Raw genomic sequence first — 20,822 nt, 5'->3', positions numbered from 1 at the left:
AATAACCATAATAATTTATTATTTGTTGAAGTAGTACTAGAAGTAATATGGTTAGTATAGTAGGCTATTACTATTTATTAATTTTTTGTCTTTTACAAATTCACCATGTTCTTAGTTTTATTTTGTTGGGACAGAACATAGCCTACTTTCACTTCGCACTTCATTACAAGCCCGTAGCTTATGTATTTTTTTTTTTTATAGCATTTTGATAAAAACCTACACCATAATATTGTAACCACAACAAAATCTATGAAAAAGTTATGAAAATCTGGCAGCTAACTAATTTTTCGCGTATAAACTTGATATAGACGTCGGGACTCGGGACGTCCCGCTTCAGACAGACACCGGAGGGGGGAAAAAGCAGTCCTTCAACCGCCCGCCCCCTCCGTCCTACCGGCCTGTCCCGTGTCCCGTCACGTTGCTGTTGGTGTGGTCTGTCGGCATCTGTGTCTGTCTGGCCCGTCTGTCAGTCCGGTCCGCCGTCCCGTTCTCTTCTCTCTCCCTCACCGCACGCCCCCCCTCCCCGAGACTACCGGTATCGTTAAAACCCCGCCCCCCACACCCCCACCCCTCTCCGGACGGGACCGCAATGATTTAGAAGTTCAGGAATCCCACGTGACGTCACCGGGGGGTGATGTAATGCTTCTGTAAATAGAACGTATTGTAATCTCGCTCCAGTCCAACGTGGTTCCTCTCTCGAGCGCCGCTTGTCCCTCTGTACTTGTAGGTAAGCCTCCGCAACTAACTTTCATTCACAAAACTGTTTAAACTCCACAGGAAGCGCTCTGCTGACGCTGGCCAGAGTTCGTCGGACTGTTTTTGTTTGGAGAATACGATTTTCTAACGCTGCCGGAAAGTTAACGGGGGCACTTGCTAGCTGGCTGTCCCATTTAGTCTCATCATCAGGCGGACGGGTTGAGCGCGAATGTCTATTTGGGGGGTGTGACTGCACTCCCCAGCCGTGCTGAGTCTGGCTTGTTTATGAGTTGGACAGGTTGCTTACGGAGCGATACACATCGGGTCATGTTCTTTAGCCGCTGGGACTGACAGCCTGTCGGAGGATTTGTTGGTCTAAAACCGCTATTTTGAGTTGAATGAGCTCCAAGCTCCGGCGCGGAAGGTTTGATGTTGACGTTCATCCATCAAACATGGGAACTTAGAGAAGTAGTGAGGGACTGAAGTTGGATTATTTTGGATATTTTGGATGGCCCATACCCACAGGTGATTTTCCAACTTTTTTAAACTCTGTGTGTGTGTGTGTGTGTGTGTGTGTGTGCGTGCGTGCGTGTGCGTGTTTGCGCGTGCGCGCGTCACCATACCCCAGCTGTGATGATGATGATGAGTGTAGAGCAATGACAGCGATGAGGGAGAAATAATCATTTAGTTGCCCTAACATTTTAATTTGTTTCAACACTGACCTAATCCATCTTGTATTGGCAACATGTTGTTGGGTCTGTCGTTGGATTTATGTATTAAGACTGACGTCATTCTGCAGGCCGGTTGATGTAACCACACTGACAGAAGGTTTTGCTGGTAATGTGCTGACTCTGCTAATCTACTGTAGGACAAGCGCTGCTGAAAAGAGGGCTGATAGGAAAAAATAAGCTATTCCGTTACACTGCTGTCAGGTGCTAAGACATGTGGATGATGATGATGATGATGATGATGATGATGATGATGGTGGTGATGGTAATGATGATGATGGAGAAGTTCACTGACTGACTGACCTACTATCTATCTATCTATCTATCTATCTATCTATCTATCTATCTATCTATCTGTATATCTCTCTGTCTATCTGTCTGTCTGTCTGTTGCCCTTTCTTGTGGTCTCTCTTGCTCACTCTTTTCTTTCTCTAGCACACACAAACACACACACACCTATGAAGTCACCTCTACTTGCCTGTGGAGGAGGGGGGGGCTGGAAAATGGGGGCCGAGGCAGGTTCAAACCTGTCAGGAGTACAGTACAGCCTCCCTCCCTCTGACACCTCCCACCCTCATTCCTTCTCCTCTCTTCCATTCAGTGTGCCCTCCCCCCTTTCTCTCTCTCTCTCTCTCTCTCTCTCTCCATCCTTCACCGCCATTTGCCCTTTCCGTCCCTCTCTCTCCATCGGCCCGATGTCACTCTCCACCCGTCACTATCCATTTCTTATGGAGGCATGTACTTTCGCCCTCTCTCGCTCCTCTCTTTAAGCTCTCACTCTTTCCCATAACATCAGGTCCCACTTTACTGTCTTCTCAGCGCCATCCGCTCACGCGAACCAAAAGTTTCAGAGCACCAGGGTGTGTGTGTGCGTGTGTGTGCCTGTGAACATGTGTCTACGTGTCTTTATAGAGGTGGATATCATAAATTTGATACACACCGATCCTCATCCTCATCACCATCACCCCCCAAACTGACTTATCACTTCACTTCTTGTTCCTCCTTGCAATTATCCCTGAGCGTACATGTATGTATGAGGATGAAAGTCAAGGAAGGGTCGCCCAGTTGACCTCTGGGTCTTCGATACAAGTGTGTGAATCTTGTGTGCTGACACACGGCTCGGAGGAATGCCTGAGGTCACAGAGTTGACGGCTTCCCTCACTCTCAGTGGAAAATGATGGGCCAGCAGCAGCAGCAGCAGTAGCAGCAACAGCAGCACTTCAAATGAGTCATAATTACCAAAACCAACCCCCTCCACCCCCAACTGGCCAGTTTCATATCTCCACCAGAGAGCCGACATGCAGGGTCAAGCTTGGGGTAGCGCTGCAGGCGACTTTGCCGTTGCGTTCTTGTCTCTATTTGTACTTACAATTTTCCAGTTCAGACATTTCTCACTGGTTTGCTTGTCTCTCACTCACCTGTTTGCTTTCTCTTGTGTAGATTATGTTATGTATGGGAAACATGCATCCTTTCATTACACTCATAATATTAACTGATGTCATGATGAGGCCCTGATAGTAGGCTGGAACGTTTGCACTTTGCCACATACTAAAGATGAAAACTAAAGATCATGATGTTCTGAAGACTTTGATGATCTTTTGGAGTGCAGGTCCCATACATATTGTTAACTAATAATAATAAGTAGTGAAAGATGGAAAAAACAATCTATGTATTCTACTATGTGTCCTAATAAAAATCACTAGAACCTATACAGTAACGCTGTCAGGCAGTCAGAACCCGAGACAGTGTGTGTCGCAATCCCACTGGCACTGAAGGGATCATTTTCCACAAGATAAGGTTCTGTCTGAGGGTGGAACATCCATCATCCACGCCATCTGCCTCATTACAGGTTCCTGCCACAATAAAGGCACGGGACGATAGGAGCACAGCCGTATTGTAGCAGCTGAGATTGAAAGATTTACCTGAAGGCATTCTCTCACTGGAGGCAGAAATACAGAATGGAGAGTGACTCTGACATGACTGGCTGCCTCCTGAATTAAATCATCTTCACTTAGTTTAAAGGTGTGAACTGAGAGTGGAAGTTCACCTCAGATGATGATGTAGCAGGTTAAGCTAATATCATGCAATGTGTCTTCTCTGTTCTTCTGCCTGTGCAGGTTTGTGTGTGACATGAATGAGGAACAGGACAGGCCCTACGTATGCGGCGCCCCGGGCTGCTCTCAGGTCAGTGGTGTGTGGGTGTGTGTGTGTGTGTGTGTGTGTTAGGGCTGCACAGTTATGGCTACAATGAAAATCCTGATTGTTTTGCTAGATTATGTGGTCATCATTATCAAGCATGATTATTAGTCTTGCTAGTCTTACTGTACTTTTTGCATCTTGTATCAACATCTTGACTATTTTCAACAAAAGGAGGTTTTCCAAGTCAAATGAAAGGTTTCAATATTGCCGATATGCCAGTATTCAATTATTATTAATTGTGGAGAGTAAAATCACACTGTACAGTTATATGTGATTAATCGTACAGTGTGTGTGTGTGAGTGAGTAAGTGCGTCTGTGGGCACAATATATGTATATTCAGGATAGTCCTAGGCTTTTGCAGACTAATTGAATACTCAATTTAATCAACAAATCTGTAAAGTTAAATACAACTATGTATAGACGCTGAATGTTGTATAAATCAGTGGAGACCAATACATAGTTATGATGCCAAAAATGTGCTTATAATATTGACTAAACTCATACAGGATGTGAAAAAAAACTCATCTCAAGTGATTAATACTCTAAAATACTCTTTACTGACTAAGACCATAATGACGGATTAGTCAGCTAAGAGGTAACATGAGGAGATTTCAACTGATTCAACTGAATATCTCATTCAGTGTGTCTTGTCATACAATTGCATGCTTTTCTTCACATCTTTCTCTCTCTCTGGTTGTGCTGCAGCGCTTCCAGTTAGAAGACCATCTGATGATCCACAGGCACAAGCATGAGATGACCCTCAAGTTCTCCGCCATCAAGACGGACAACGCTTTTACAGGTCAGACCAACAACACACAAGACACTAACAACAGAGACAACCTGTCTTCCATCCCACATCCACCAAGAAGCCTACCCTGTTCTCCGCTTATGTTCACAGTCAAGCTGGTTGTCATGGTATAGAGTGTGTGTGTGTGGTTACTCTGATCCTCTGGCGATATTTAGTTTTTAACTAGTCCCCATATTGGCACAGTTTCCCCCCTTCACTTCCTCATAAGCTCCAACGCTTTCCTTTGGATTGTTTGTTTTGTGTGTGTGTGACCGTGTGAGTGAGTGTGTGTGTGTACGTGATGACCTCTTTTCAGGATCAGTGCTTGATGAAAAAATGATGACGCTACGTTATACAGTATGAAATCAGATAAGCTTGATACAGGCTTCCTTCACACAGATAGACTGTGCCCTGAAACAGAGCTGCTCATGTTGCAGCATGTACAGTATACTCCCCATCAGATTAGACCAAGCATACTGAGGTAGCCATCATAGAAGCCCCACTTTTGTTTAAAAAAAAAAAAAGAAGGACGGGGGGAAAGGGGGTCGTTCACTAGCCTTAAATATTTTATTCTTTATTTAGACGGTGAGAAAGAGGTGAGGGAGACAGAATTGAAGGTGCAAAAGAGATGGATTGAATCCTAGGCCAGTCAGGTTGCGGAGAGGTGTGTGTGTGTGTGACCAATATATCAGTTTATTAAATATAGTTTATATATATTAATGTGATGTATTTCCTGTTGAAACAGATGATGGGGTGGGACACAACACAGGGAGGGATCATTCAAAACTGTAAACCAATGGGATACCAGTTGGGGAGAAAATGGCAGTTTTATTTGATGGGAGGGGCGGAGGGGCGGAGGGGCGGGACTGTTCAAAAACCTGTGATGGTTTTATCGGTTGGAATTTTATGTAAGCCTCCTAGTAGCTACAGCATTAGGTCACCATTAAAGATACACTGTTTTCCAAGAAGTAAAAGTAATGGGATTTTGATATTAAAATGCAAGAAAATACAGAGTTAGTAAATAAGAAAATAAATTTGACATTTATTGTTAATTAGGTGTATATTATGGCATGGGAAATTATCTAACAAGGTGAGGGTTAGGGTTGTGGTTTTTCATTTCATTGTGACTTTAAAGACTGAATGTATCCCAGATTGAATAGGTGGGGTGGGTCACCCTGCCTTAAGGGGCTGCTAAAAGAATGTCATTATCCTGGGTTTAAATGGGGAGTTTTAGTGTCCCTTGATGGTCTAAATGCTGCTTCAGAGGCTTCTCTACCCTGACAAGAATAAGATTCTGGGAAAACACTGAATACTTACTAATTTTTTGGGATGAAAATGGTCAAACTTAAAGATATCAGCGCAAAATATTGGCTATCAGCAGCTTCAATTCAATAATACCAGTATCGGCCTTCAGAAAGTCATATCTGTCGAGTCCTAGTGCACACTGCATGTAACAATGAATTACTATTGTAATGGTTGTTATTCCACTGAGACAATCAAGTTGGAAAAAATAGAATTTTTAACCCAACAATTAGGAAGAAACAGACTCCAACAGCCACTGCAAAGCTAATGGAGAACGCAAGATAGATGCCTGATGAATGACTTCACAAGTCAAGCATTTTATGATGCAGTTTCTACATTGTGCTGCCATGATACATTGCACAGACTCCTGGTCAAAACACTCTCAGGTGACACTGTCTGTTGCCATGGAAACAGCTGTCTGTCTGGATGTAAACACCAGCATGACCTCCGACCTCTCCAGTCGCTCTCTCTCCTCCTCTCTCTCTCTCTCTCTCTCCCTGTCCTGCAGCCTGTCACGCCTCCTGCAGGAAACCTCATGTCAAAACAAAGACCAGCTGACCTTTGACCCCTGCATGTTTAGACGGCCCAGGGAGACAGACTGATCTTATCACAGAGAGAGAGAGAGAGCGGCTTAGGGGAGGCCTGTTTGTCTCCTTGGTGATACAACCAGGATGACAGCTGATTTAGAAAGAGCATAGACTCAAGCAGGACAGACTAAAAGGCAGCGATACATGCAAGGACCATTTTTATGACCCTGTGTCTTTCTTCTTTGGTGTGTGTGTGTGTGTGTGCATGCGTTCGCTTGCATTTGTATGTAATGCTTCCAGACCAGACTCCGACACCAACCCGATTTTTGCGGAACTGTGAAGAGGTCGGTCTATTCAAGGAGATAGAGGAAGAGTTTCTGCAGGCACAAGAAGAGGAAAAGAGCAAACAGGTAAAATGATAAAGACTATGGGAAATCTTGTAGAAAACAAGTATGATCCCCTATCCTGTGACCACCTGTGGCTGAAGAGAGCCCAAAGGATTAGGAGGCAAGAGTTAACAAACGATCCAGACTTGTGCCTTATTCCTGAAGTTTGCAGAGAAATGTTTGCTTGTGAGGTCTGTCAGGTTAGTGTTTTGAGTGACAGTTGCTTGTGAGAGAGATAACAGCAGACAGGCCCAATTAGACGACTGCAGATATCTGACCTGCAGCAGGAAAGACACACCAGGCGATCACATTCTCCCCTGTAAATTAAACAGCTAGGCATCAAACACACAAACACATTCAGACACACACACACACACACACCTAAATAAATGCATGCATGCACACACATCATCGTCACCATCATCTCTGACCAAAAAACACACGCTGCACGTGTTTTGAACTGGAATGAGATACTCATTTCTCATTTCCCCCCACAGACTCTGTCTCATAATGGGTCGTCCTGTCTGAACCAGCATCAGCTCAAGCCCCAGCTTCAGCTCCAGCACCCACCCCAGCCTCAGCACCCGCCTCCCCAGCCACCGCTGCACCACCCCCAGACCCATCCCCTGCAGCACCCCCAGCCCCGCGGCTCCCTGATGGGCCCTAGCTGTAGCCTGGCCACCCAGCAAGCCCTGTCCTCCTCCCAGTCCGGCTCAGTCATCACCCAGGCCCCCTCCACCCTCACGCACTCAGGGTGAGTATGGCTACGGGCGCACACATACACACATCAAGGCATGATCTGAACACGCAGCATGCACACGCACACACAGATCTGACTCCATCCATTCATCCACGCAGCCATACTCTCTCTCTTTATCACAAACACGTATATTTCCTGTAAATGTTGCCTTTTCTCACCCTTTCTTCCTCTCCCTTCCCCTGCTTCGCCCCTCCTGTTTTGGCGGTAGTATAACTCATTCTGTCTGGCACAGACTGACATTTCCCCATGCATAATTTATCAGTGCACTAATGAATTGAGAGAAAGAAGGGAAAAAAGAGTGGGAGAATGTCAAAGGACGGAGAGAGCGAAGTAAATAGAAAGACCTTACAGAGAGATAGGGAATCGATGTGTAACGCCCCACCTTTTCACCTCCACCGACACCAGTCGCGCAGCCATCCATGTAACCCCCCGGGGTTAAGTCTCACCCAGAGCCAGACTGGAGTCTCAGTGCCTGTGTAGCTTCATGGCTCTCTGGTTATCACCCAGTTCAACAGACAGATTAGAAGAGTTCCTGTTTATCTGCCCAGCTCCCAGCAGCTGCTCCCACTCTCCCTGACCTTTCAACTTTGGTTTTGTGTAACTCAGTGACTCAGTGGATGCTGATTCATCTGAATATCTGATTAATATATATATATATATGTAACATGGGTGTTATTTCACTCCATTTCTAAATGTAGTCATAGGCTTAGTCCTTTGATGAAAATGTGCTTTAAATTCCGTGAGATTTCAGTTATGTCAAGTTCATTGAATTCATATGATTTTAGACAATAAATAAAAATAATAACATTATAGTGGATGAAAATATGCCTGCTGCAGCAGCTCTTAACTGCAGATTATACAAAATTAGCACTAGTATATTTGATCACAATTGCAATATTTAGACATTTCGCAATTTATTTTTTAATGTAAGAGCTGCACACTTTCACATCTGCGAGGTGTCTGATATTTTTGGTAACATTGTCAAGATGGACAAACAGGCGTTCTGTATGTTGTTGGATGCCTTTGATTGGATAATAATAAACCATGTGTCCAATGATGAGCATGCATTTTGTTTGCAAGTCTGCAAGAGTAAATGTGAGTGGATAGGTTTGATAAGTTTGCTTTTAACAAAACAATACTACAAACAAACAAATAATAATAAATTAAAACAAACAAAAAAACAGATCATGGTGTCCTGCAGTGGTTTTTGTTTTGTCATATTTTCATCATACATAGAAATAAACAAAATTATGTATTATATTGTTGTGGTACACAGTTTCTACTCGTCATAGTCATCGTTGACTAAAAAAAACACATTAGTGAACTATTTCGTCAAGAATTTTGTGAGAAGATTAACACAGTTCTTATGTTCTTAAAACTCTGCAGCCAAGGAGGATTGAAATGAAAGTTATTCTGTCACCCTGACACCCAGGCCCGTCAAAATAAAAGCCTCCAGGGACCCACCAGCAACTGATTTTTTCTCACGGCCCATAGATAAATAGTATTTAAAGGGCCTCTGTCACATCTCTGCAGTTGATTAGATGAGTCAAGGTACCATAAGTAGTGAATGACATAATAAGCTCCAAACATCTGTCCAGGACCAGACAGGACACGACAGGACAGCGGAGAGAGAGCTGACAGTCGATCATGGTACAGTAAATCAGTGCCAGCTGAAGCTAGACTGCATGTTGCTCAGTGAAACCAGCTAAGTGTTGCTAAATGAGCCGTGGATCGGGTGTCCGACTGTTTCCCCTCGTGTTTACCACCGGTTTCCATAGCGACCCAGTCTCCGAGTGTCTGGCGGTTGGCCCGGTAGAACTGTTGTGGTTACGTTAGGAAATGCTGTTTTGGTTTGTCTGTACTTTGTTGTACGTTAAATTGGCTGCATACCCCAGATTCGGCGGTGACATCATCAGTGATGACCTCAGCGCAGCCAGGGAGGCCCACGCCGTCTGATTGGCCGCAAGCCAAAAGCGTTATGTCAGCACATGCCACCCCGGGACTCTGCCTCCCCGCTGTGATCCCTAGGCCTCTCTCCTCCCTCTCAATCTGTCACTTTTTTCCATATCTCTCATTCCCCTCTCTCTCTCTTTTTTACCTCATCATACTTTCCACTGTCATTCGTCTGAGTTTAGCGTTGCTGTCTAATCTCCATTTTTGCCCTTTTTCTCACACACACGTTCATTTAAAAGTTTAGTACCTGATGCTCTTGTCCAGACTGACTTAAATTGAATGAGCAGGTAGGAGGTTCTGCGTCTCACTCAAGAACACTGCTAGAATTTAACCTGAGACATTCCAGTTTGAGAACGGTCTCTCTAACCCCTCTTTCATCACTTCTTCCATTTATGCCATGTTTCTTCCAATCCATCCATCCCTCTCTCCATCTACCTCTTTCTCCACCTTGACTTTTTTCACCATGTTCCTCTACTCCTCCCACATCTATCTCGCTCTCACCTTGGTCTGCCATTAGGACCCGGCTATAAATGTTTCAACTTGCAACTCTCTCTGACCCTTGGATTAGTGAAACTCTAGCTGTGGGTAGCGCTCCGGCATGACTCCTCCCTCTCTCTGTGGCTGACCACAGGCCGGTTCCCGGGCCGCTGTCCTCCCTCCTCCACATGAGGAACAGACAGAGACAACCCCTGCCAGCCTCCATGCCTGGCACCCTGCCAGACCCCGCCATGCAAGGGGCATCTGCTCAGCACATGCCCGTAAGTACCGGGTTTGTACTTGCGCTCACACACATACATTCACATTCAGACACGCAACGCATATGATTTATAGATGCAGCTATAGTGGCCAAAGTGGTCAAGAACCCCGAGTCAGAAATATTCATGGCCGACAGAAAAAATCACTTCACTCTTGCGGATGAATTAATCAAAAGTGTCAAACTCTAGATGGATGTGACCGTGTGGGGAACTCTTCATACTTGAGGTTATCTTTGTGTTAAAGCTTTTTCTTACCCCGATTTGAAAGGTTATATTTGTGTCATTTTTTTTTCTTTTTTTCTTCAGATGGAGAGACAGATGTCCGGTATAATGGGCATACCAGGTCCCGCCCACAACCCTTCCTGTTCCTCGCCTCAGGTACTGACCAGTTGGGGTGAAACACACATATTTTCCTTTGGTTAATTTCCTTCTCCTATGGCGATAACATGCAGAGTATGAATTCTAAAAGGTGATCTGTGTTGATAGTATTGACCAGTAAGTCACTGATCACTGAGTTTGAAAGCATTCTCCTTTCATGAAACGAGCTGAGACTCTTGTGGCCAGATAAGAAAGATACAAGCCCAGGCATGCTCAAGTGCACACACACACACACACACACACACACACACACAAACACACACACACACACACACATACAGTATATACACACACATACACACACACACACACACTAGGGTTCGACCGATTCTTGAAGACTGATACCGGTGCAAATGTTTTTGACACAAATGTTTTTCATTGACACTGTTGATAGCTAGTATATTGTTGTATTCATACATTTTATTTACTCAAAAACTACAAGGATTCAGTATTTCCCACAGCTTCTGAAATAGCATTTAGACAATTATGTGACGCTGAAACTCTCTATTGAAAGCCATACTAATGAAATTAGCTGGGTTAGCAGCTCTTTAGGCAGGGTGAGGCAGATTTCATTACAGGCTTTATGGACTGCCACCCCTGAAGCTAATTGAACAAAATCCTCCCACATCACACTGGAATGATATCTGATATAAAAATGATAATAATAATAATGATAAAAACATTCACTAGCTGTGGTCAGGAAGGAACCTCCATCATATCAAAAGTAGACAGTATTGGCTGACTGATATCCGATTTTTAATAAAAGGCCAATATCGTCCCGCTATATTGGCAAACTGATATACAGCATCAGTCTAACCCCAACACACACACTCACACAGGGCCCCATTCTGCCTCTGGCAAACCTTATTCCTTTCTAATCAGGATAGAGAGGAAACAGAGTGTAACTCTACACTTGAACACACACACTCCGGTCTGGATTAGAGGAAGTCACAATCTCCATGCTCTCCCTGACTTCCCTTGTTGTTTTCTTTTCCTTACGTCAACAAGCTCCCAAACTGTCCCTTACTGTGAATTTTACATTTCCTCTGTCGAGGTGTATACAGTATGAATTGTTAAAAATATGTGTGAAATCAAAAGCAATACCAAAACCTCAGAGGGAAAAGTGTGAAGCGCCCTCTATCAACACACACACACACACATACACATACACACAGGCAGACACACACACACACACACAGGATATGACCTCATGCACAGACCCTGTATATGGAGTAGCGAACGAAGAGTGGTTTCAGGTTTCAGAGCCTCTCAAGTCGCTGGTTCAAATCTGAGCCTCATACACGCACACACACACACACACACACACACACACACAGGCAGAGCTTTGTCACTGGGTTGTACTCAAGATGACGCTGTCCTCACTAGAGAAGAAAACTGTAGAGCCTTGGGCTAGTTGGAAACAGTAGACTACTCATATCAACTCCTCAAGACCTGTTCTACTCTAGTCTAGTCTTTTCCAGTCCAATCTAGTTTAGCTTAGTCTAGACTTGTACCATGTTGTCCATGTTGTGTATGTAGAGCTACCAACCAAAAGTGTATTAATTGATCTCAAAATATCAACTTCTCAAGGTCTATTCTATTCTATTCTATTCTATTCTATTCTATTCTATTGTATTCTTTTCTATTCTGTTCTAATTCAGTCTTGTGAAGTGATGTGTTGTGCATTTCCAAAGTATGACAAAAGGACTCTGCATTTAGAACTAGTAAAAAAAAGTGTATTAACATGCCTGTGTTGTACAGTAACTCTGCAGCCGTTTTATTGGAGTGGTCTGAAGGGTGGAAAGTAAACGTTTGACAAGTGGATCAGTGTTTCATGTACAGTATGTGTCTTCATTCACTGATCCCTCCAGACAGAAATATCAACCTGGTGTGTCATCCCGTCCTAGTAGAGATCGATGATGTAATCATAGGCCACGGTGTCAGGGTGTTTCTATGTAATAAACAGAGCTGAAACACCCGTGCCCTGTCCTGTCTAGTGTGTGTGTGTGTGTGTGTGTGTGTGTGTGTGTGTGTGTGTGTGTGTGTGTGTGTGTTTGACTGGCAGGCTGGCTGGCTGGTAGAGCTGGCACACACAGCTCACTGACCTCATTCTTGGCACCCGCTAAATGTGCTCCCTTTTTTCACCGCTGAATGGATGCGAAAAAAATAAACTTCTTCTCTTAAAGAAATATTGTGTAACAGGGAGCGATAGTAATATTGGTGCTGTGGGGGCGGGGGGTGATGTCATGCTCCAAACATGACCTCTCCCTCCCTCCCTCTCTCCCTCTCTCTCTCTCTCTCTCCGCTGCTGAGTGTAGGAGAAAGGTGAGATGAGGTTTAATTTAGCGCTTACAGTGTGTTTAGTCAGATGATACGCGGGAATGATAAAGTGTGAAGGTATCAAGCTGCAGACCAAGGCATTTATTGGAACACATTATTCCCCTTATCTACAGTTGTCTTCACGGCTGGGGAGGAGTAGGAGAGGCGGTGATGATGGACTAAGTGGGGTTGTTTGGCTGGCAACAGTTTACTTATTTACTGTGGAACACTTCAGTAATATTGAGACATTCTTGTACATAAATGCAGGACATCGAGGGGATCTAGAGAAAACGTTAGGCTACTTTGATGGCAAGGGAGCCTTGTTTGACCCGGGGTGGCCCCTGGGTTAGGATCTTATGTCCTGTTACTAATTTTGATGGTGGTAGATAGATAAATACTTTATTGAACCCGAAGGAAATTCTGGTGTACAGTAGCTTCCAATGTGTACTTGTGTACAAGATAGGAAGGTACAAATAAAAAATTCTGAAAAAGCACCATAAGAGACTAAAACAAATAGGAATAAACAAAGATAAAAACCAGTCCTGGCAGAGACTGGGAAAGAAAGAAAGTGCCTGTGCAATCTGCAGTATGTAGACAACTATGCATATACAAAACTGAGTAAACTAGATCTAAATATATACATATATACATACACCCACACATACATCATCATATACTGTATATACATACATATACTGTACATACATCTCAGTGGCCCAGATCCCGGGGGACCAGCCCCCTGAATAGTGGAGAGGCGTTGTAAAGCGTGATGGCCCAGGGAACAAACAAGTTCATGGAGCGATCCTTCTTATAGCCAAGAGAAATCAACCTGCCACTGAATGTGCTTCTCTGGCTGACCAGAGTACTGTGGTGGGGGTGGTTGGGGTTATCCATGATGGATAACAGCTTGTTTAAGGCCCTTCTCTCTGCTACAGTTGCTAGGATGTCCAGCTCCATGCCAAGCACGGAACCGGCTCTCCTCACCAGTTTGTCCAGCCGCCTTGCATCCTTCTCCTTTATGCTGCCTCCCCAGCACACTACAGCACAGAAGACGATGCTGGCCACCACAGACTGGTAGAACATCTGCAGCATTTTACTGCAGACATTGAAGGACCTGAGCCTCCGTAGGAAGTAGAGCCGGCTCTGCCCCTTCCTGTAGAGGGCGTCAATGTTCAGTATCCAGTCCAGTTTGTCATCCAGATGCACCCCCAGGTACTTGTAAGTCCGAACCGCCTCTACATCCACCCCCTCAATGGAGACCGGCCGCACAGGAGTCCCATGCTTCCCAAAGTCCACCACCATCTCCTTGGTCTTGGAGGTGTTCAGTTGGAGGTGGTTCCTCTTACACCAGCCGACAAAGTCCTCGACCAGGCCCCTGTACTCCTCCTCCTGTCCCCCCTTAATACACCCCACAATAGCAGTGTTGTCTGAAAACTTCCAGTACAACTTGGAGTTGTACTGGAAGTCTGATGTGTAGATCATGAACAGGACAGGAGAGAGAACGGCCCCCGTACTACTCACCACCGCCTCCGAGATACAGTCCCGCAGTCTTACGTACTGTGGTCTTCCGGTTAGGTAGTCAGTAATCCAGGTCACCAGGGGGACATCTACCTGCATCTCTGCCAGCTTGTCTCTCAGCAGATGGGGCTGGATGGTGTTGAATGTGCTGGAGAAATCAAAAAACATGATCCTCACAGCATTGCCCGTATTATCCAAGTGGGGGGCGGCCCGGTGCAGTATGTAGATGATGGCGTCATCCACTCCTATCTGCTCCTGGTAGCCGAACTGCAGGGGGTCCAGTGCGTAAGAAGACGGAGGATCAGCCGCTCCAGGGTCTTCATCACATGTGATGTTAGGGCCACAGGTCTGAAGTCATTCAGCACGCTGGGGTACCCCTTCTTGGGCACTGAGACAAGGCATGATGTCTTCCACAGTTCTGGAGCCCTCCTCAGTCTCAGGCTCAGGTTGAAGATGTGCTGGAGGGGCTCACCCAGCTGGGCAGCACAGGCTTTGAGCATTCTCGGACACACCCTGTCCAGGCCTGCTGCCTTACCTGGGCGGAGCTTCCCGAGCTCCCTCCTAACCTGGTCCGTGGTGGCGGTAAAAAAAAAATCCCACCCACTATGAGAGAGCTGGACGATGGCTGCGTATCACCATGCGCTCCTCATATGTAACGCCAAACGTGTAATAAGCCTGTAGGGAACATAGTGACAGCAATGGACAGTATTGTAATGAAACATACTTGAAATATGTGTTTAATTACTTTTGTGTATTTTGTAATTTGTATTTTGGCTGGAGTACTTTCTAGAAGAGATCAGATTACTATAAAACCCTGCAATTAATATTACGTTGCACCCAATGCCCCACCTTCCTCCCTTTTATTTTGAAACATCAGGTAACTGTATAGTGTCATTTTGGTTGGAACTTTTACTTTGAATGCCATTTTGATATTTGGATGTGGGTTTTTTTTTTAATATATTTTTTCCATCTCTGCCTAATGATACCTACCTAATAGAGTGGCAATATTCATGAATTTGTCGTCATTTGTCCTCCATCACATTCATCACTAGGTTTGGAAATATGTGGAGTATTACTGCACTGAATTATTCACACCATAATTATATAGGCATAAATGACCAAAAGTGCCTTAAATTCATTGAGATCCAAAAAGAGCTTCTATAATGTTTAGCAAATAACTATGACTTAAGAATATGAGTCTGGAAAACATTCATCTATTCATTGCCTGCTTATTCCTATTCAAGGTCATGGGGGACTGGAGCCTATCCCAGCATGCATTGGCCGATTCAGAAAACAGTGAAAATCAGATGAAATCAATCGTTTTCATATAATTTAATCCCCAAATCTAAGGTGTGACTACATGGTCCACTCATACCTGCTTCACAGGTCCTTGAACTATCCCACAGTGGGAACTGGTTGTCTGTAACATTCCTAGAGGCCATAGTAAACACAGACAGATCATGCAGTTTAGGTGAGAAGGGGTGAAAATAAACAAGGTATCATGGGAATGTCAGTTTCTGATGCTCCAGTGACCGCTCTGTTTATCTCCCAGAAATATAACTCAGTTCAGATGAAAGATGAGATGTTTATCTTTCCCCTCCCTTTGTCACATGTTATCTTTTTCCCCCATCTTTCCTATCATTATCAAGTAAAGCTATAATAATGCATAAAAAAGATGCATGATAGATTTGACAGAGGCACCCATTTTCAAGAATTATAATCCCAAATCCCAAAACCAAACTTTAGATTTTCACCAGATTTACAGTACCGACTCCTAAAAATTTTTTTTTAAATAATTTTGACAATTACAAGTATACATCACAAGTGTATTTGACATATTAATCTCAAGGCAACGTTTGGCCTTTTACCCCCATGCAGAGATCCAAACAGTCAATGGGGCACCACCACCAACAACAACACCACACAGGAATGGTCACCAGTAGCAACCACATGACATCCATGGGTCACATGATGGAGATGATGTCACAGCGCCAGCAGGCACCTCCGTTGCAGCACCACCATCCTCATCACCATCCGCTTCCAGCTCCGCCCCTCACCTACCAACAGCGATGCCATGCCCCGCCTCCGCAGCATCTGGGGAACACCCACAGCCGCCAGCTCCACCAATCAGGGAACGGACCGCACGCTCCGGCTCACCAATCACCGCCATCCCATCTGCACCAGGGCTCGCCTCATGTGCCGCCCCTCTCTGTTCCAGCACAGGTACAGTTTACTGATTACTTTGATATTACAAATAACACCTGATCTCATATTTCCTGTGTCAGCTTCAGGGAATGTGTGTGTTTGCAGGTATCTCCGGTGGCGCAGCAGATGCAGTCCTCCCAGCAGCCCCATTCCCAGCATGCAGTGCAGCCTGGTGGTGGCTGTGGTGGTGGTGGTGGTGGTGGAGGAGGAGGGGGAGGCGGTCGTCGCAGGAGGACATTAGAGCAGGACCCGGACGAGCGCAGACAGAAGTTTCTTGAGCGCAACCGAGCCGCAGCCACCCGCTGCCGACAGAAGAGGAAAGTGTGGGTGTCCTCGCTGGAGAAGAAAGCTGAAGAGCTGACGCACACAAACCTGCAGCTACAGGTAGGTACCTGGGCCCATATGAACATTTCATAGTGCAATTATCTTGACCAAAATTATCACGATATACAATATTATCTTGATAATTATTAAAAACATGAAAACTGTTAAAACAGATGCTTCAATCATTTTAAAACGAATCCTATCACAAGACAGTTGACTTTTTTCTTAATAGCAAAATTATAAAATGCTGGTTTAGCTTATAGAAACTGTAAGGATAGTTTTAAACAACACAAATAAAAATCCAAATAACAGCATTTACATGAAGTCAAATGAGTCTCAAATAAAGAGCTACTGGTCTGTATCAATTCAGTCAGCAACATGAATATAATTTTTATTAGTGGAAAATAAAACATCAATAATGACAGACGAGAGCACGATTATCACAGTGGTCACGATAATAAAATGAGTGGCGGTGTCATAACCGTTACTGTTTTTTTACTGTGATATATACCAGTCTCATCCCTAGGTATCCCTAGGTACACACTGTCCACACACAAACACACAAAAACACACACAAACACAACCTCCATTGATGCTCATTTCTTCATGTGTTCCCAGAACGAGGTGACGTCACTGAGGTCGGAGGTGGGTCAACTGAAGCAGATTCTGCTGACCCACAAGGACTGTCCTGTCACCGCCCGCCAGAGAGAGGTGCAGGGGTACCCCAGTGAGTAACACCCCTCCCCCACCCCGCACCCCTTTCTAGAAATCTCACCAGCTTTCCCCAGCGCCTGACACCGGCCGTCTCCACCTTCCACCGAGGGTATAATTTGGCTACCTTATCCCATCCCCAAAATGTCCCCTGTGAATATATGCAGGCGAGAAACAGCCCATGGTTGTAATTGTCCTGCTATGACAAACCAACCCCCCAAAAAACACTTCAGGACCTAGTACTGTACCTTGAGGCACACCACTGCTGCAACTACAAAGCACTTAAGAAGCACATCCCTGCTTTTCACCTCCAAGTACTAGCACACACACTCTTATTCCCATGGAGAAGCAATCAGCGGTAAACGCTGCACTCTTTATTCTCTTTTCAAGGGAATACTTCACCATTTTATGTTTCATACTCATGTCATGAATCGGACCTAGACTGATTTGCTATTTGAAATGCAATGGATTGCAATGCTACTTTGCTATTTTGCCTCGCATGCACCTAGCATGGAACAAAGCGCAGACCATGCCCATCTTGCACTCCAGGCAGGCTAAAGTTCATGTTCAATACCAGTTGAACCTGTAACTGGCCTGTAATGAAAGATATTGAAAGACACTCTGCACCTTGAGGCTTAAATGAAAGCATCCATTATGTTTTTGTTAGAGTACAAAGAGGGATGCAATATTGGCATGTGTTACATTCATATATTTCTACTGTTGTATATTTACCTGTATGTACAGTATTCGTATGTCAAAATAAAAGAGATATTTTCCTTTAATCTGAACTGTAATGAGTTTTTTTTCATTTTCGCTGTTTAGCTGTTATTAAAGTTGGTATTGAGGACGTTCTCCTTATGGTTAAACACTTAGAAATAGACATGCACTGCCTGTATCCACATAAACACAAACACATGTACGCTCACACACACACCCACACACTCAGAGACACATTCACACATACAAGCAAATGCAGAGAACAAACGGACAAACATACACACACCACGCAGTATCGCTGACTGTGATTGACAGCTGTCTCTGTGTCCAGCTGCAGGGGTGAGCCCAGGAGGAAGTCCCGCCCCTGCATGTCCTGGGTCTCATCTGCAGGCCATCCAACACAACAGCATCTCCACCTCCTCGACTGCAGGAGGCGACACAGGGCATGACCACCACCCGGGACACTAGCCCTCATCACATAGGGACCTTACTAGACTGAAACAGCCTCCTGTCATAACTGCGCTTTAAATGTCTCACCTAGCTTCAGGCCCTTGTCTCCTCTTTACTGTGTACATAGATGAACTTTTAAACTGGATAGGTGGTTTCATGAATCCAAATGAACACGCTTGAGGTATTTTTCAACATTGTTAACACCCTTTCTTGTTTATGTTGGAGAGGAGACAAGAGACGGAAGCCACATACTGAGCCATACGCCTAGTTTCTCTTCCATGACAGGTGCAAAAACGACTAATTCTAAAAGCCTTGAATCATTTACTGTTAAAAATTGAGATGGAAAACGTGGCACCTGGATCCTATGTAAATTATGTTCACAAAATGTCTGTTTCTGTTGACAACAATCTGACCATTGCCTGCTACCCATCGACTATGTATTTGTAAGCACACACACTATCATAACACTTTATTTCGGAACCTTTTGCTCTTATATCTTGCACTATGTCCTAACAAGACCTATATTATGTATTAGTTTGTATTTTTCAACTGAGTAAGTGCAAGCGCACACCTTATACCTTCTTTTAGATCCAGAGGCAGACTGTAAAAAAACAAATACAGTTGTGTATTTTGTAAAAAAAAAAAAAAAGGAAAAATATTTGTTTATTTTAAGATGTCCTTATTTCATAGTCTTGTAAAGCAGACCCACGTCTCTCTTTGAGAGCAGTTTGATACCTGATTGTACAATATCTCTTTGAAGCACTTGATATTTTTTAAGTATTTTTTATCATAACTGCCCTAAGACACTAGAATAACTTCTAAACCGCAACTTGTGTCTCCAGTCCTTGCTCAGTTTTATTTAGGTTACACTTTTTGTACTGTACAGATGTTGACAATCGCTGTAAATCTAATGCTAAAATAAAAACACTTATTCTTGGTATCTCCTTGTTTTTTTTAATTTTTATTCATTTCGTAAGGAATCAAATCTTTTGTGGTACCATAAATTATGTGAAGATTTTGAGTGGCCATTGCTGGTTAGTCTCAGTAATCAGAGTGAGGTAAGAAATGTGATTCTGTACATATACGGTCTAGTCTGCCATCTAGTGACTGTTTTTGCTAGTGGTTTGCCATGACAGTGGAGTGGACTGGAAGGTGGACCACAGCCTGCTTTATGTTTAGCCAAGTTAAAGTAATGGCTGCTCTCTTAATATGTGAAACATGACAAAGCAATGATGAGAAATGCTCTGTTTTCCCCCTTTGTTTATTCTGGGGTTTAATTTGTCTGACCACATTCACCGTCAGTAAAGGGCACTATACCACACTTAAAGACTTCACTTACTGCTGGTTGTGAATAGCCGACTGTAGTGCAGAACACTGAGAGCTATATCAGATGTCTTGATGTCTTCCTGTTCTGAGCTCTTGACTGTCTGCTGTTATGGTAACACTTTTCTAAAGGGCTCTGTCATACTGTATATATATATGTGTGTGTGTGTGTGTGTGTGTGTCTGTGTGATTTGGGTTAAGTGTGGGAGGTACTCCACCCTGTCTACTCAAACAAAGGGCCGGCTTAACTATTGCCAGACTTCATCTTGCTTGACACACATAGCCTACAAATGCATGCGTGTACTCCACCTCACACACACACACACACACACACACACACACACACACACACACACACACACACACACACACACACACACTTCTCAAATACACTCATACTCTCTTATTCCCATCTCACACTCACAGATTGTGTTTCTTTCTAAAAAACACTGACTGACACTGAATATGTCCTTTGCTTCACAAATGACATAAATGCTAATATTTTGTAAGTAATGTACTCAAGACAATTAATAACATCAATGATATGCAATAGTGAGTGTTACTTTAATGTCAGAAGGCCTTTTGTAGGAGTAGGTGTCATATTTCATTTATCACCACTCTCACTTGAAATATACACCCCTCTGCCTTATACTATGAGTGGCTTAAAATATATTGTGTCAGCCATGGAAACTAATATCTATTATGTATGTGAATATTGCACCATATTCATCCTCAAACACTCAAAAGACAAATCAGTCACATTGTTGGGGATTTTACTTCTCCT

At 44.0% G+C, this 20,822-nt stretch overlaps 1 protein-coding gene across 1 annotated transcript; it reads left to right on the top strand.

Moving 5' to 3' along the window:
• The first annotated feature begins 1,145 nt into the window (after positions 1-1,145).
• Positions 1,146-19,610, top strand: creb5a (cAMP responsive element binding protein 5a). Its single transcript, XM_071527805.1, has 11 exons — positions 1,146-1,221; positions 3,542-3,608; positions 4,329-4,422; positions 6,540-6,649; positions 7,123-7,379; positions 9,970-10,096; positions 10,400-10,471; positions 16,187-16,531; positions 16,619-16,897; positions 17,456-17,564; positions 18,597-19,610. The coding sequence occupies exons 1-11, from the start codon at positions 1,205-1,207 to the stop codon at positions 18,731-18,733; spliced, it is 1,614 nt and encodes a 537-aa protein (XP_071383906.1). The 5' UTR covers positions 1,146-1,204; the 3' UTR covers positions 18,734-19,610.
• Positions 19,611-20,822: the final 1,212 nt, after the last annotated feature.

The sequence above is a fragment of the Centroberyx affinis genome, unplaced genomic scaffold (genome assembly GCF_046629955.1).
Source record: "Centroberyx affinis isolate AG114_WGS23_722 - 3 ecotype Tasmania unplaced genomic scaffold, CSIRO-AGI_Caff_v1 ptg001577l_1, whole genome shotgun sequence".
Taxonomy (NCBI): domain Eukaryota; kingdom Metazoa; phylum Chordata; class Actinopteri; order Beryciformes; family Berycidae; genus Centroberyx; species Centroberyx affinis.
This window is presented reverse-complemented; position numbering and strand designations above follow the sequence as displayed.

Coding starts and splice junctions, on each gene's coding strand:
- creb5a (XM_071527805.1), top strand. Junction 3,609..4,328: donor GCGCCCCGGGCTGCTCTCAG/GTCAGTGGTGTG, acceptor GTTGTGCTGCAG/CGCTTCCAGTTAGAAGACCA. Junction 16,898..17,455: donor ACACAAACCTGCAGCTACAG/GTAGGTACCTGG, acceptor ATGTGTTCCCAG/AACGAGGTGACGTCACTGAG.